General features: G+C 37.4%; 1 protein-coding gene and 1 long non-coding RNA gene across 2 annotated transcripts; both read left to right on the top strand.

Moving 5' to 3' along the window:
* The first annotated feature begins 327 nt into the window (after positions 1–327).
* LOC149236087 (kinesin-like protein KIN-14L) lies at positions 328–6,509 on the top strand. Its single transcript, XM_089368764.1, has 18 exons — positions 328–975; positions 1,577–1,734; positions 1,850–1,990; positions 2,106–2,361; positions 2,496–2,596; positions 2,776–2,850; positions 2,998–3,147; positions 3,510–3,591; positions 3,688–3,783; positions 3,881–4,057; positions 4,141–4,247; positions 4,418–4,485; positions 4,676–4,858; positions 4,964–5,217; positions 5,326–5,489; positions 5,624–5,779; positions 5,872–6,155; positions 6,314–6,509. Exons 1-18 carry the CDS (start codon positions 744–746, stop codon positions 6,507–6,509), a joined length of 2,880 nt encoding a protein of 959 aa, XP_089224890.1. The 5' UTR covers positions 328–743.
* Positions 6,510–6,629: 120 nt separating this feature from the next.
* Positions 6,630–7,243, top strand: LOC149236086 (uncharacterized). The gene is made up of 2 exons (XR_016268375.1): positions 6,630–6,803; positions 7,020–7,243. It is a non-coding gene; the product is annotated as an uncharacterized LOC149236086 (long non-coding RNA).
* Positions 7,244–13,647: the final 6,404 nt, after the last annotated feature.

The raw sequence follows: 13,647 nt of genomic DNA, 5'->3' as shown, positions 1-13,647 counted from the left end.
CACAAATCCATGATTGGATTTGTCAACGTTACAACGTTCACAAAACTGACCCGACTCAAGGGGTCCAAGAATCTCACGTGGATTCTAGGGTCCACGTCACTATATCTCCAAAACGAGTGACGATGGCAAGACCAGACACCACACCTAATTCGAATTCAAATTTAAACCTATTCCAATTGGTTTTAAACACTCGAGCCAAGGCAGCTTGGTATCCGAAGCTAAACCGAACGACCTTGGCAGGTCCACGGGAAGTTATGATGTGTTTATGCGACTAAGGTAGTTGGGCTTCTCGTCGGCTTCGGATGTGTTTGAGGGCTCAACATTCGACTTGACCGTTGGGATTGGACTTGTTCAGTCTTCTCTACTAATACTAAAGAAATCCCCATTAAAATTCTCATATAAGCTTTGCTATTTCAGCTTCTTAGGTTCAAACCGAGCGGATTAAAGGTCTTTGCTCTGAAAATAGGCATACGGATTCTGATCTCCGCTCGCACCCATTTCGAAAACAGTCCTCTTCGCGAATGAAAACAAGTTACCTAAAGCATCGAGTATTTTGAAATTTATTCTCGAGAAAGAGAGTTCAAGGCCTTGTTGAATTCGATTGATTGATCAGTTGCTGTATCTGTAGTAAATGGTGCATACCCACTTGCTGAACCGCACTGATTGAGTTCGCATTCAGGGCCAAGCCTCTCCAGTTGCGGTTTTTCAGTTTTCTATTGAGATTTGTCGAATAAGAGGAAAAAATGTCTCTGGAACCAGATTCTACTCCCAGCAGGGTCCCTCCCCCATTGGTTTCCAGCACTTCTCCCTATCCTCCTCCCAGAAGTTCGTTTAGTCAGAGAAGGCACGAGGCATTTTCCGACAATATGTTCAGGAGTGCCACGGATTTACAGGTTTCTAGCGCAGAAAGTAGTGGATCGCAAGCTAAGAGCCTCTGTGATGGTCGTTTGGCTTCACTGAAAGCAGAGGAAGCAGGTGAACTGATAGTATTATATTAGTTTTTCAATTTCTCTTTTTATGATGACCTGGACTTTATTTTAGGGCTCATTTCCCCTGTTTTTGATGCTATGATGTTAATTACAAAGTTCAGAGTTAACCCTGAACTTTTTCATGCTTGCACTGACTAGCAACTTGATTTCACATATTTCACAAATACACTCCTATAGATCTCTCAAATGCCCTGCAAGTACATTCATTCGTTATTGGTTTCATATGTGTGTGTGGACCAGCACATCCAATCCCTCGTTGTTATTTCTTACAGTTACTGATCTTAATCTGCTAAGTTGAATAACTCTTCTCTAGAATAATCCAGTATCTCTATATCAAAATGAATGGATCTTGTCACTAGACCAAAGCAACTTTTAGTAACGCCTGATTTTGAATTTGTGTTGCATATACCTGCATTTTCAGTCTGGCTTGGGAGGTTTGATCATAGTTTTTCATATAGATTATATATCTTGTTTAACATGGGTTCTATTTTGACTGAAACCTTGAGGGGTTTGACCTTAAATACACTTCTTGTTATGTAAGGGTTTTGACCTTAAATACACTTCTTGTTATGTATGATATTTTACAGCTAATAGAAGGTTTCAAGCTACAGCATGGATAAAGAGCATGGTTGGTTCTCTAGATATACCATGCGAGCCATCTGAGGAGGAGTTTCGTCTTTGCTTGAGAAATGGGATCATATTATGTAATCTTATCAACAAGGTTCAGCCAGGCGCAGTGTCTAAGGTGGGATACCATTTCTGCCCATTGGAATGTTTCGCATATTTTATGAAAGCTGTTATTGTCTTGAAATCCAGCCTTTCTTTTTCTACCCTGTTAATTGACTTGGGCTGTTTAGCAGGTCGTTGCAAATCATGTTTCATCACTTCCTCCTGAAGGACGGCCTTTATCTGCTTATCAATATTTTGAGAATGTTAGGAATTTTCTTGTAGCTGCTGAAGAGATGAAGTTGCCTACTTTTGAAGCTTCTCATTTAGAGCAGGTGAGCATGCCAATCATGTTGATATTCGTATGGATGCTTGCATTTGCATCTCTGATTTTAACAAGTTTTTTGTTCTGCCTTGTGAATCTTATTGTTTCTTCAGGAAAGCTTGCAGCCGGGTTCTACGACAAAGATTGTTGACTGTATATTGGCGCTGAAATCTTATTATGAATGGAAACAGTGTGGAGGAAATGGCTCTTGGAAATATGCAGGCCCTTTGAGGTCCCCCATGATTCCACGAAGCACAGGAAATTTCCTTCAACGCTCAACTCCTTGTGTGCCTGTAAGGGACACTGAAACTCTGCCAGACCTATCAATTATAAACATGGATGACGGAGAAAAACGACTCGATGACATCTTTCAATCTAAAGGTTCGATTAATATGTGTGGTTTTTGAGTTGATTTCATGCTCTGAAAGTTCAAGAAATTATTCATGCATTTCTGAAGGCTTGAAAATTAAATTTATTTACTTCACTCATCTTCAACCACATGCTGTGGATGACAGACATAATGGGAGCTTGGTTAAAGCGGTTTGCTGTAGAAATGACAAATGACAAGGAAAATGTTGATCAGAACCTTGTTGAAGCCATACAAACTGCTGCAACGGTATGCAAATATCATAATTCTTTTGCATTAATCCTACTCAATTAAGGAGAAAAAAATCTAAATGCAACATATCATTCAAAACCCTAGTCTTTTTTAGTCATACATATTAGATATTAAAAATTTCTCTAAGCATATTGAACACTTGTCCTCAAGACTTCTAACTCTTTGTTGCTGTGCAGCAGGGCTCGATGCAAGCATTCATGAATCTTATCATTGCAATTTTTGCAGAAAATAAACAAGACAAATTTTCCCTGGTGAGCATCAATTGTCCTTAATGCAAAATGAAATACAAATTATCTCATTGCACAATATCCATAGGCTTCATGAGAAATATCTGTTATCTAGATCCCTCACAGGAATTTTTCATCTTATGTTAACTCTAATTTTCATTGAATATTCAGAAAAGCCAGGATCAAGACAATCAGCTCCTTTTGGATTCTCCAGACCAGAAAAATGGTGACTGTTCACCTTTTCAAAGTCAGGATCCAAAACCTTTGCATATAAGTCAGGAACATCAGATGCGTTTGGAAGCACAAAGAAAAGAAGTCAAGGTGAGTAGTGTTTTAACTTTTCACTAAACATAATGAGATTTTGATGCGGTGCAGGCAATTCAGAAATATAAACAAAATGTACTGCAGCATTAAATAACTTCAGTTCCCATTTGATTCAATATAAAGTACTATTGTTTGGGGAAGAATTGCATAATTGATATGTAGAACATTTTTTTGCCAATCTAGTAAGATTGTCCCTGCAGTTCTAGAGTAGGCTAGTAAGAAACATGTTAAAGAGTTACATCTTACATGTGCAGTCACAGAGTATGCAATCAGGGAGCACCAGTTTTTCTGAATATTGATTACCATCTTTTAGAAACTTCACAATGCTCATTTTATTAAACAATGGATATGATTTTCAGGACATAAGAGACTTATTACTTAGAGCACGGGAAGATGTACAAGGGTTTCAGGCAGAGTGGCGAAAGCATTTTGAATTGCTTGGTAAGTTAAAGCTCGACACTTCAAGACATAAGATAGGGGATTATTGTTTCCTTTAATGACACTGACTTCTTTCTCTCTAAAACATTATTTTTACAGATAACCAGGTCGCAGGAATTTCTAATGCTGCTAGTGGATATCACAGAGTTCTGGAAGAAAACAAGATCCTTTATAATAGCCTTCAAGACCTCAAAGGTGTTTGTCCTGCAATTCTTTCCAGAATGGATGCCATAGTTATATTATCACAATTACATTAATCACTAATTATATTTACTGTTTTCTTGGGGCTCAGGAAGCATAAGGGTATACTGCAGAATCCGACCCCATTTTGGAGGTCAATCTGAAGCCCACAGTGCAGTGGAATTTATTGGAGAGGATGGATCCCTCCTTGTCAATACATCCAAAATGGGCAAAGATGTACAGAGGATATTCAATTTTAATAAGGTTTTTGGGCCATCTGCTACACAAGGTACTGATTAAAGAGTCTTTTGACCTCGTCTTCTGACATAATTTGCATACAATTACTAACTTTTTTTGTCCATGAAATGGCAGAGGAAATTTACATGGATACACAGCCATTGATCCGATCTGTAATGGATGGTTACAATGTCTGCATTTTTGCATATGGTCAAACAGGATCTGGGAAAACCCACACCATGGTCAGTATCTTTCTTCTAAGGATTTTGTTCTAAAAATTTGGTGGTTTCCCAAAAATATATATCTAAAATGGCTTAGATGAGAAAACAGCTTCTGGTTCTTAATTAATAGATTAGTTTTTAGATCTTTTCAAGGCAACCTGGCCTGACATTTTGGACTTCTTAAAATTCAGAGCGGTCCAACAGGTGCTTCTGAAAAGGAGATGGGAGTCAACTATAGAGCACTCAGTGACCTCTTCGAGTTGTCTCAAAAGAGGAAAGATTTAATGGTGTATGAAGTCTCCGTCCAAATGATAGAGATATACAACGAACAAGTGAGGGATCTTCTCGGAGCATTGACCTCAAGCAAGAAATATCCTTTTGTCGTGTTTTTATTTAAATTTTGATGTTGTTCATGAGATTTCAGTATAGAAAAGTCATGTTATGTAGAGTAATTCCTTAATTACCTGCACATTAGATATTCGAAATAATGGTCATAAGGGATTTAATGTACCGGATGCTATACTTATGCCTGTTAAAGCAACTTCTGATGTTTTGGATTTGATGAATTTTGGCCAAAAGAATCGCACTGTTAGCTATACTGCACTAAATGACCGCAGCAGTCGTTCTCACAGGTTTGAGAACTTAGGACCATTTCTATAACATCTAACATATCCTAAAACATCTTCATTTTTAGTAATTTGTTTGAAGGTGTACATTGCTAACAGTGTTCTTTGCAGTGTGTTGACTGTGCATGTGCAAGGTACAGATCGTGTTTCTGGGTGTAACCTTCATAGCTGCCTTAATTTGGTAGATCTTGCTGGAAGTGAGAGGGTGGATAAATCTGAAGTAACTGGAGATCGTTTGAAGGAGGCACAATACATAAACAAGTCCCTTTCATCTCTAGGAGATGTTATTGCAGCATTGGCACAGAGGAATTCGCATGTGCCATATCGAAATAGCAAATTGACTCAATTGCTTCAGGATTCATTAGGTTATAAAGCTTACCAAATCCTTAAAAAGTCCTACTTTCTCCTTTATGTTTGATCGTTCTTTCAAATTTATTATCTGACATTGTGAATTATGCAAATCCATACACCAGGGGGCAAGGCAAAGACTCTGATGTTTGTGCACATAAGTCCTGAACCGGATTCATATGGAGAGACAATAAGCACCCTTAAATTCGCTGAACGGGTGTCCTCTGTTGAACTTGGTGCTGCACGTTTGAATAAAGAAAGTGGAGAAGTTCGTGAGCTTAGAGAGCAGGTATGCACATTTGAATAGAGAAAGTGGAGAAGTTTGTGAGCCTTGAGAATAGGCATAAATTTGCTTAGCTCCTTAAATTAAAAATATCATATACTGTTTCGGATTTCAACTTTTATGCTTTGCCTTACTTGCAGGTAGACAGTTTGAAGAAGGCGTTGGCGAGGAAAGAAGCAGAAGTAGCACAGTTACAGAATATGAGAGAATCTCCACTTATTGACAAACACAAACTCCAAACGCCAGTGCGAAGTCGTAGATGGAGCCTTGAAGCGCCTGGAATAAGCAAAGTTGAGGTACGGGCATATTAAGAATTTTTGAAAGTTTCTCTTTTGAAGTCCATACTGTCAAGTTCTATCAGTCCATTGATGATGACTTTTGATTGCAGGTACAAAATGGTATTTATAATTTTGGGATGGGTACCCAAGATGACAAGTTGGTAGATTCAGGGGAGAGATCCAAGCTTAATGAGACGCCGATAGGCAAACAAAATGGCAACCGTCGGAGCAGTCTGGGAAATGACCGTAGAAATTTATCAGGGCTAAAAAGTGGTGGTACAGACGGTGAAACAAATACAGGAACTGATACTGTGGCTCCATTCGCATCGAAAAAGACTTCTCAAATTAAAAAGTCACTACAGTCCTTTGGAAAACTAATCAATGGTGAAAAAAGGTAATGTTTCAAAGGCACAGTGTTAGCCAAAATGATTTGGAAATGCCCATTAACATTTTTGTCGATTTGGAAAGGCCCATCAAGCCAATAGATTTTGGGAAATGCCCATTAAGCTAATAATTAACTCTGATTTGATTGCTTTTCTTTTGGCAAATCAGATCTACAATTCAAGTTGAATTATCACCCCCTGTCTGTAGCGGTGAGCGAAGATTATCTAGTGGTGGACAGAGCCAACCCTTCTCAAACAGGCAGCAGCCACTTACAGTGGTCAACAATTCAGGAAGTGGTCGCCCTAGGCGAAATTCACTTGAGGGAAAAGCACCCGTGGAATCGAAGATAACAGCTTGTAAGTAGTCACAAGCAGCATAGTAGAGAGAATCCATTATTACATGAACACTTTTCAGCTCTTTTATAACATGATCTGACTCAAGATCAATTCATTTATACTTCGTTTCTATGACCTTCCAGCTCCAAACGGGCATGCAGGGCGAACTTGCAAGACACCACCTGATCAGCAGGCGATGAAGGTGGGAAAACGAAGGATGTAATAACCTGCGTTTTGGTCTTGCGGAGATTTAATGCCATCTCGGCAAAACCAGTGTTAATTATTGTAGTATAATAGTGCCAGCTTTTCTCAGGAGCCATCAGGTAGGTTTATGCTTGCTTTCTAGAGGAAATCAAGGTTAAAAGAAAAATATAGATTGTAACAGATTGGAACTACGATGTTAAAGAAAATGTAACAGATTGGAACTACAAGTTTGAAAGTCCACTTGAAATTTGTTGCAAACCAAGGTGCTTATGGTTTATTACTTGCAATATGCACCAATATAATTAGCATAATTTAATTATTATATTGGTTTGCAGGACAAAAGCTACTTGTGAAGAACGGATTACTAGATAGAACAGTGAGAAGTCATCCTAGTTGGGGCATGATATTTTTATAATTGCCCTGTATAAATTCGAGGTCACACGTCATTTCCTATGTGACCAGTGTGTTCAAGAGCATTGTTAGATAATGTGAAGTCTATGGATTTTCACATGGTTCTGTATATAATAATTATTTTTATGCATTTTTTAAAATGAATAAAGCATTTTTGACCTTTTTGTGTTCCTGTTATTTTTGACTTGGTGCAAGGAATCAAAAATTTAGCTTTATCTTTGGTTATGGTTTTGGGTTTATGTCGAGTAATAGTCTTGGGTGGTTGTAAAAATTATAAAAGTAAATTATATTGAAAGTAACTAATCTTATTTTATCTGAAGCAATAAATATTGGTTTATTGCTTCAACTATGCATATTGAGTACATATTGAGCAATGTTGCATTTTAGGAAATTGGAAAATGTTGCATGCAACACCTCTCCATTAATCTAGACAAAACATTTGGACCTATTTTAGCAAATTCATGGATGATGTCTTTTAATGCTTGTTGATATTGTGATGGTTGAAGTTCAATTTAACCACTGAGTGAATACCTCATGAATGGGATTCTTCTCCCCAACATTGAAGAAGGAAATTAGTTAATGGACACTTTACAGAATTCCACATCACTCTTAAAGAGAGAATTGGTAATTAATAAACTATGGATTGTCAATAAATGGACATCTCTAAATGGTTGGAAAATCAAGGATGATCTTTGACCCAATTGTGATAAATTTGTAAGTTCATGGGCATTGTTTTTTTCTCTAGGTGGTGTAGGGGGAGTTGTGAGAATGGCTATTTAAAGGGTGGACTTCTTCAAAACTAGTTGATAGAGCTCTCTAATAGAGCAAGGGAAGCAATAGGCATAAATTTGGTTAGCTCCTTAAATCAATAAAAATAATTATCTTTTCATTTTAAATATTTTAAAATTAAAGAAAAATATATTTGATTTAACCTACAATATTTTATAACTTGTAAGAAAAATACCTTTGTGTGATAACTTGTAAGACTTGAAATGCTTTAAAGTAGTTTTTGTGTTTTTTGGTTGGTACAAATTACAAATAAATGAATGCAATCTTGATAAAACTATTAAAGCATGTTAACGGATTTACCATAATTAATACAAAGTTATTTGAGATGATGCTGCCATGCTCATATTTCCTTTTGATCATCCTGACTTCCTGTAGCAACGTCATTTGAACGAGAGAACTTTATCCTTTAGTCCCGCTTTTCTGTTATGTCATCATAACATCATCCTTTGAATCCCATGAGTTGGAATTCCTAATGAAACATTTTTGCTTCCTTTCTAAATCAGTGAATCCTTTGATGAGGATTCTATCAAAGAAACTTGAGGATCTTTCATATCCTCACTTGGCAGATGTTTCCTTCCATAAGTATCATTTGAGATTTCAATGAGGTTTCGTAAGAGCTTCTTATTCTTTGTAAATAATATAATTTATTCATACATTCTTTTTTCTTCACATGTCGCAAGCTCTTACTTCTAATGCTTCTATCATGATTTTATTTTCTTATTTGATGCATTCTATCTTATTTACATTGCATCCTATTTATAACTTACAAGTAGAAAGTACCTTCTAGTGAAGAAGATTGTCTCATTCATAGTAGAGATCTTTTTTCTACTTCCTTTTTAAGCTTCTTTGTCATAGGTTCTTTCACTTCCTCGGTAATATGGGTTTTTTCCTTGCCCCTCCTATGTTTAGGACAATATATTCTATAGTGCCCAAGTTTTTGACAAGCAAAACATCTTTCCTTATCCATGTTCTTCATTTTCTTTGTGAATTATGAGGTTATCTTGTTCATCAGTGAGTGCATTTAGAATAATAGAGATCATTTCTTTCTTAGATACCATCTCTCCCAAAGCCAACAATTGACCCTTTATTTCAGATGCTTTTGAAAGACATGACAATATCCCTTCCTTACCGTGGAGATTCAAGAGAATATGATCTCAAACTCCTTTTCGCCTTTGCCACACACATTCTCCACTCTGCCATATAATTTTCATCACATTTTGTAGGCTTCAGGATATCATGATCTATGAATTCGTTCAGCCCATTGTCTTCCAACACTACTTCCATCTTGTCCTTCCAAGCTATGTAATTCGAGCTACCCTCAAGGGCATACTCAAGTCTCAATCCGTAGAACGACGTCCTCGTGGCTCTGAAGTATGATACTACAAATTCGATTTCTCCTGCAAAAAACTCTTATTTTCCTCTTCTATAGTGATTTCAAATTATCTACTCATCATCAGAATTATCTATTCATCATCAGAAACAAAAATTGATCGATGAAATCACAAAAAAGAAAATGAAGAATTTCTAGGGAAAGGCACATCTAGAAACCCCTACTATCTATATATTGCATTAATCAGAAGATCTGAGAAGAAAATACAATGCTTGTTCAACTTGAACAATCTCTGCACAAGTACAATCTATCTCATTGCTTCACAAACTAGCTCAAGCCAATACTTAGCCAAATCTGTTGCCTGCCAAGCTCCTACTTCCTTGCGCATTTTCCTAGGGAATTAGCCCATATTTAATTCAGAAATTCCTCATCCATAACTGCGCAATCCATCCATAGGCCTTCATGTGATTGCATGCACCATCGATTTAATTTAGATGATTTTACAGCAGATAGTACATTGTCCCTGAACTCTAATCTCAACTGGGTCCTTCTCAGAAATGACATTCATGAGTTATTTATGAGTGAATTATCAATTATCTGATTGATCAGTGCATGTGAATTATATCCAATCTCCCAATTTAATATCTAATTTAAATTCAAGGACATTAAATTAGATTTTTTCTTGTTGCATTTTTTCAACCTTCCCTCTCAACAAGAAAGGGATTATCTTCTACCTCGATCCTACCTCTGTGAAACTCAAATTTACATCTTGACAATGCCTTTGTCAAAATATCTACATCTTGCTCCTTTGTAGGAATGTACTCTAGTAACATGATTCTCCTTTGCACACAATCTCGTAGATGGTGATAACAAATATCAATATGCTTGGACTGATCATGAAAAACTAGATTCTCAAAGAGTTTCATAAAACTCTGTTTGTCACAATAAATCACTATAGGATCCATCTGCTAACCAAAAAATCCAACAAGGATCTTCCTCATCTAGATAGCCTCACAAGTTGCTTGACTAGCAACCATGTACTATGCTTCTGTTGAAATGAGTGTAGCTGGTCTCTACTTCCTATTGTACCAAGAAACTGCTACTAACCCAATACTGAAGATTCCCCCGATTGTGTTCTTCCTGTCGAATGGAATCCCTACCCAATTTACATCTGTGAAGCCCCAGGTTCTTCATTTCGAACGCTCTTGCAAGATCGTCTTTGCAAGATTTTATCAGCTTCTCATCACCTATCATAATCAAATCATCGACATATGTCAGCTTCTCTGGTGCACTTTCTTCCATCTGTAGAAGTGTCTCCATGAGTGGGTGTTTCCACTCTCTTCTCCTTTGCATGTGGCTGCTCCACATCATCCCGAGGTTCCTCCTTTGGAGCTAAATATCCTCATATACATGTAACTAAAGCTCCCTCTCAAGGGAACATCTCATGGCCTTTTGTTCATCGAACTTCACATATCTACGAACCAGTGTCATCTTGTTGGATGGTAGGTACACTCGATAGTTGTGAGGTGTATTAGTGTAGCCCAAAAATGTGCCCAACTCAAATGTTGGCTCTAGATTTTTTCGTGCATCCTTGGTAACATGACAACGGATTACTGAACCAAAGATCCTGAAGTGTGCTACATCTAGTTTCTTACCTGGAAAAGCTTCTTCTGGTGTACTCATACTGAGAATTCGATGAGGGCTTATGTTCTGTAAATAAAAAACTGTGCCTCATGCTTCACCACACAAGTGCAACAATAGGCCCTGATCATGTAACATTTCCCGTGCCACTTCCACAATACTTTTGTTCTTTCTTTCCACCACCCCATTCGTCTATGGGTTATGAGATATTATTAACTTCAATCGAATGCCTTATGATCGCTTGTGCTCAACTATCGCTTGTGAACTCGATCAAGGATCGCTTGTGCTCAACTATCTTTATCATGAAAGGAAGATTTGGTGTACTTCCCCAATGTACACCCTTTGCATGTGTCTCTCTGTTCTATTGTACCCTTGCGAAGTCTTGTAGAAATTTCATGCATGATCTTCAAAGCTCCATGGTGAAAGTGACCAAATATTCTATGCCACAAATCACCGATGTCTCGGCTCTGCACCTTCTCTCCTTTGGTGCTAAAAGCAACAAAATATTCTACAACTAATTTGTAGAGGTTCTTCACTTGAACCCTGATCTACTTCACTTGTCTTGAGGCTATGTGACGAAGGAAAGCCTTTCCCTTAATAAATATCACATCGTAGCCACAATCCTCCAACGTGGAAAAATATACCAAGCTCTTCTTCAAACCCGGAACATACATGACATATTTTAATGTGAGGGGAGAACTAGACTCCCTTTGAAAGGTAAAAATACCGATGTTAGTCTTGCTATACCTCCCATAATCTCCCATATCGATGTGCATATAGAGGTTCTTCACTTCCAGGTCACTTAAGAACTCTTTTTTGTCGGTCATATGGAATGAGGCTCCATTATCTAGTTACTACACACTACCCATCACAGATGTCACCATGCAAGCGATGAGGGTGAAATCCAGTTTGAATTTTGAAGCAAGAGTTTCACTTTCCATTCCTCTTAAGGGCTTCTTATCGACCTTCTTGTGCGAACACTTTGTGGCATAGTGTCCCATTTGTGATAGTGAAAACATTTAATTTTCGACATGTCTTTCTTGTCGCCCTAATTGGAATCTAATTTGGAATGGGATGACCTCCCCTTCCCTTTATTTTCCTTTCCAACTAAGGTACAATTCTCCTCATCATCATGCTTGGATGAGGATCCATCTCTAGTGTTCTACCAAATATCTACCTGTACCAAGTTGGACGACAATTGCTCCCACTTAGGTAGCTTCTCCCTCCCATTAACTAAGTCCTAGTAGTTGTGACAGCTATTGGGAAGTCCCAGAAGTGCTAGGCTCACCAAATCATCTTCGTCAATACTAACGTCGATATTTCCAAGCTCATCTCGACATTGGGTGAACTTGCTCAAGTAGTTTGGTATTGTATCGCCCTTCTTCCTCTTGATATTTTTGAGCTTGTCTTTCAGTGCTAGGTTCCCGTGGTCACTGTTGTTTTGAAACAGGTATGTCAAGGCCTTCCACATTGCAAATGGAGTTTCCTTACCATGGAGATTCAAGACAATATGATCTCGAACTCCTTCTCACCTTTGTCACACACTTTCTCCACTCTACCAGATATTTTACATCAAATGTTGGAGGCTTCAGGATACCATGATCTATGAATTCCTTCAACTTGTTTTCTTCCAATACCGCCTCCATCATGTCCTTCCAAGCTATGTAATTTAGCTACCCTCAAGGGCATGCTCAAGTCTCAATCTGCAGAACGACATCCTCATGGCTCTAAAGTATGATACTACAAATTTGATTCCTCCTGCAAAACAAAATTGTATTCTCCTCTTCTATAGTGATTTCAACTCTAATACCATGTAGAATTTTCTTGTATATTCAAACTGCATATTGTAATATGCTAAAAAAATTGACTTGAATCTACTCTACTCATCATCGAAAAAAAAATTGATTGGTGAAATTAAAAAGCAGAAAAGGAAGAATCTCAATCACACATAACACAATAATTTTCTGGGAAAACCACATCTAAAAATCCTTGCTATTTGTATATTGAATTAATCACAAGATTTGAGAAGAAAATATAATGCTTGTTCAGCTCGAACAATCTCTGCATAAGTACAATCTATCTCACTACTTCAAAAACCAGCTCAAGCCAATACTTAGCCAAATCTATTGCCTGCCAACCTCCTACTTCCTTGCGTAGTTTCCTAGGGAATTAGACCATATTTAATTGGGAAATTCCTCATCCATAATTGCGCAATCCATCCATAGGCCTTCTTGTGATTGCATGCACCATCGATTTAATTTAGATGATTTTACAATTGATAGTACACCGTCCTTGAACTCTAATCTCAACTGGGTCTTCCTCATAACTGACATGCATGAGTTATTTATGAGTGAATTATCAATTATATGATTGATCAATGCATGTGAATTAAATCCAATTTAACTCACTTGACCTCTCACTAGTTCCTCCATCAGTTAGAACTAGTTTAATTGAATTTAATTCAGTTAAATTGAATTAACTAATTAAAACTCAAAAGAACTCAACCTGGGCCCCTAAAATTTTGGGATCACTCTACATGACTCTAGATAGTCTCCCAAGTCAAATTTACAGACCCGACTAAGTCAACTTAACTTAGTTAACTGTTACAAGTTGTTATGAGAATTAGAATTACAATTTAATTCCTAATTTAATTCAAGGACAAATTAAATTAGGATTTTTCTTGTTGCATTTTTTCAACAGTGCGTTCGTGGCATATTAAACAATACCCATAATTTGACTACATATTGGAGAATGCCTCTAAAAATCACACTATTTAACCCCCTATCAATACA

Source organism: Pinus tabuliformis, chromosome 8 (assembly GCF_031772625.1).
Source record: "Pinus tabuliformis cultivar Carrire ecotype Pingquan chromosome 8, CPIR1, whole genome shotgun sequence".
Taxonomy (NCBI): domain Eukaryota; kingdom Viridiplantae; phylum Streptophyta; class Pinopsida; order Pinales; family Pinaceae; genus Pinus; species Pinus tabuliformis.
This window is presented reverse-complemented; position numbering and strand designations above follow the sequence as displayed.

Excerpts from the sequence above, each read along its gene's own strand:
- LOC149236087 (XM_089368764.1), top strand. The coding sequence starts at position 744 with ATGTCTCTGGAACCAGATTCTACTCCCAGCAGGGTCCCTCCCCCATTG. Across the intron at positions 1,735-1,849 it reads AGCCAGGCGCAGTGTCTAAG|GTCGTTGCAAATCATGTTTC; the intron begins GTGGGATACCAT and ends GCTGTTTAGCAG. Across the intron at positions 4,248-4,417 it reads CTGGGAAAACCCACACCATG|AGCGGTCCAACAGGTGCTTC; the intron begins GTCAGTATCTTT and ends CTTAAAATTCAG.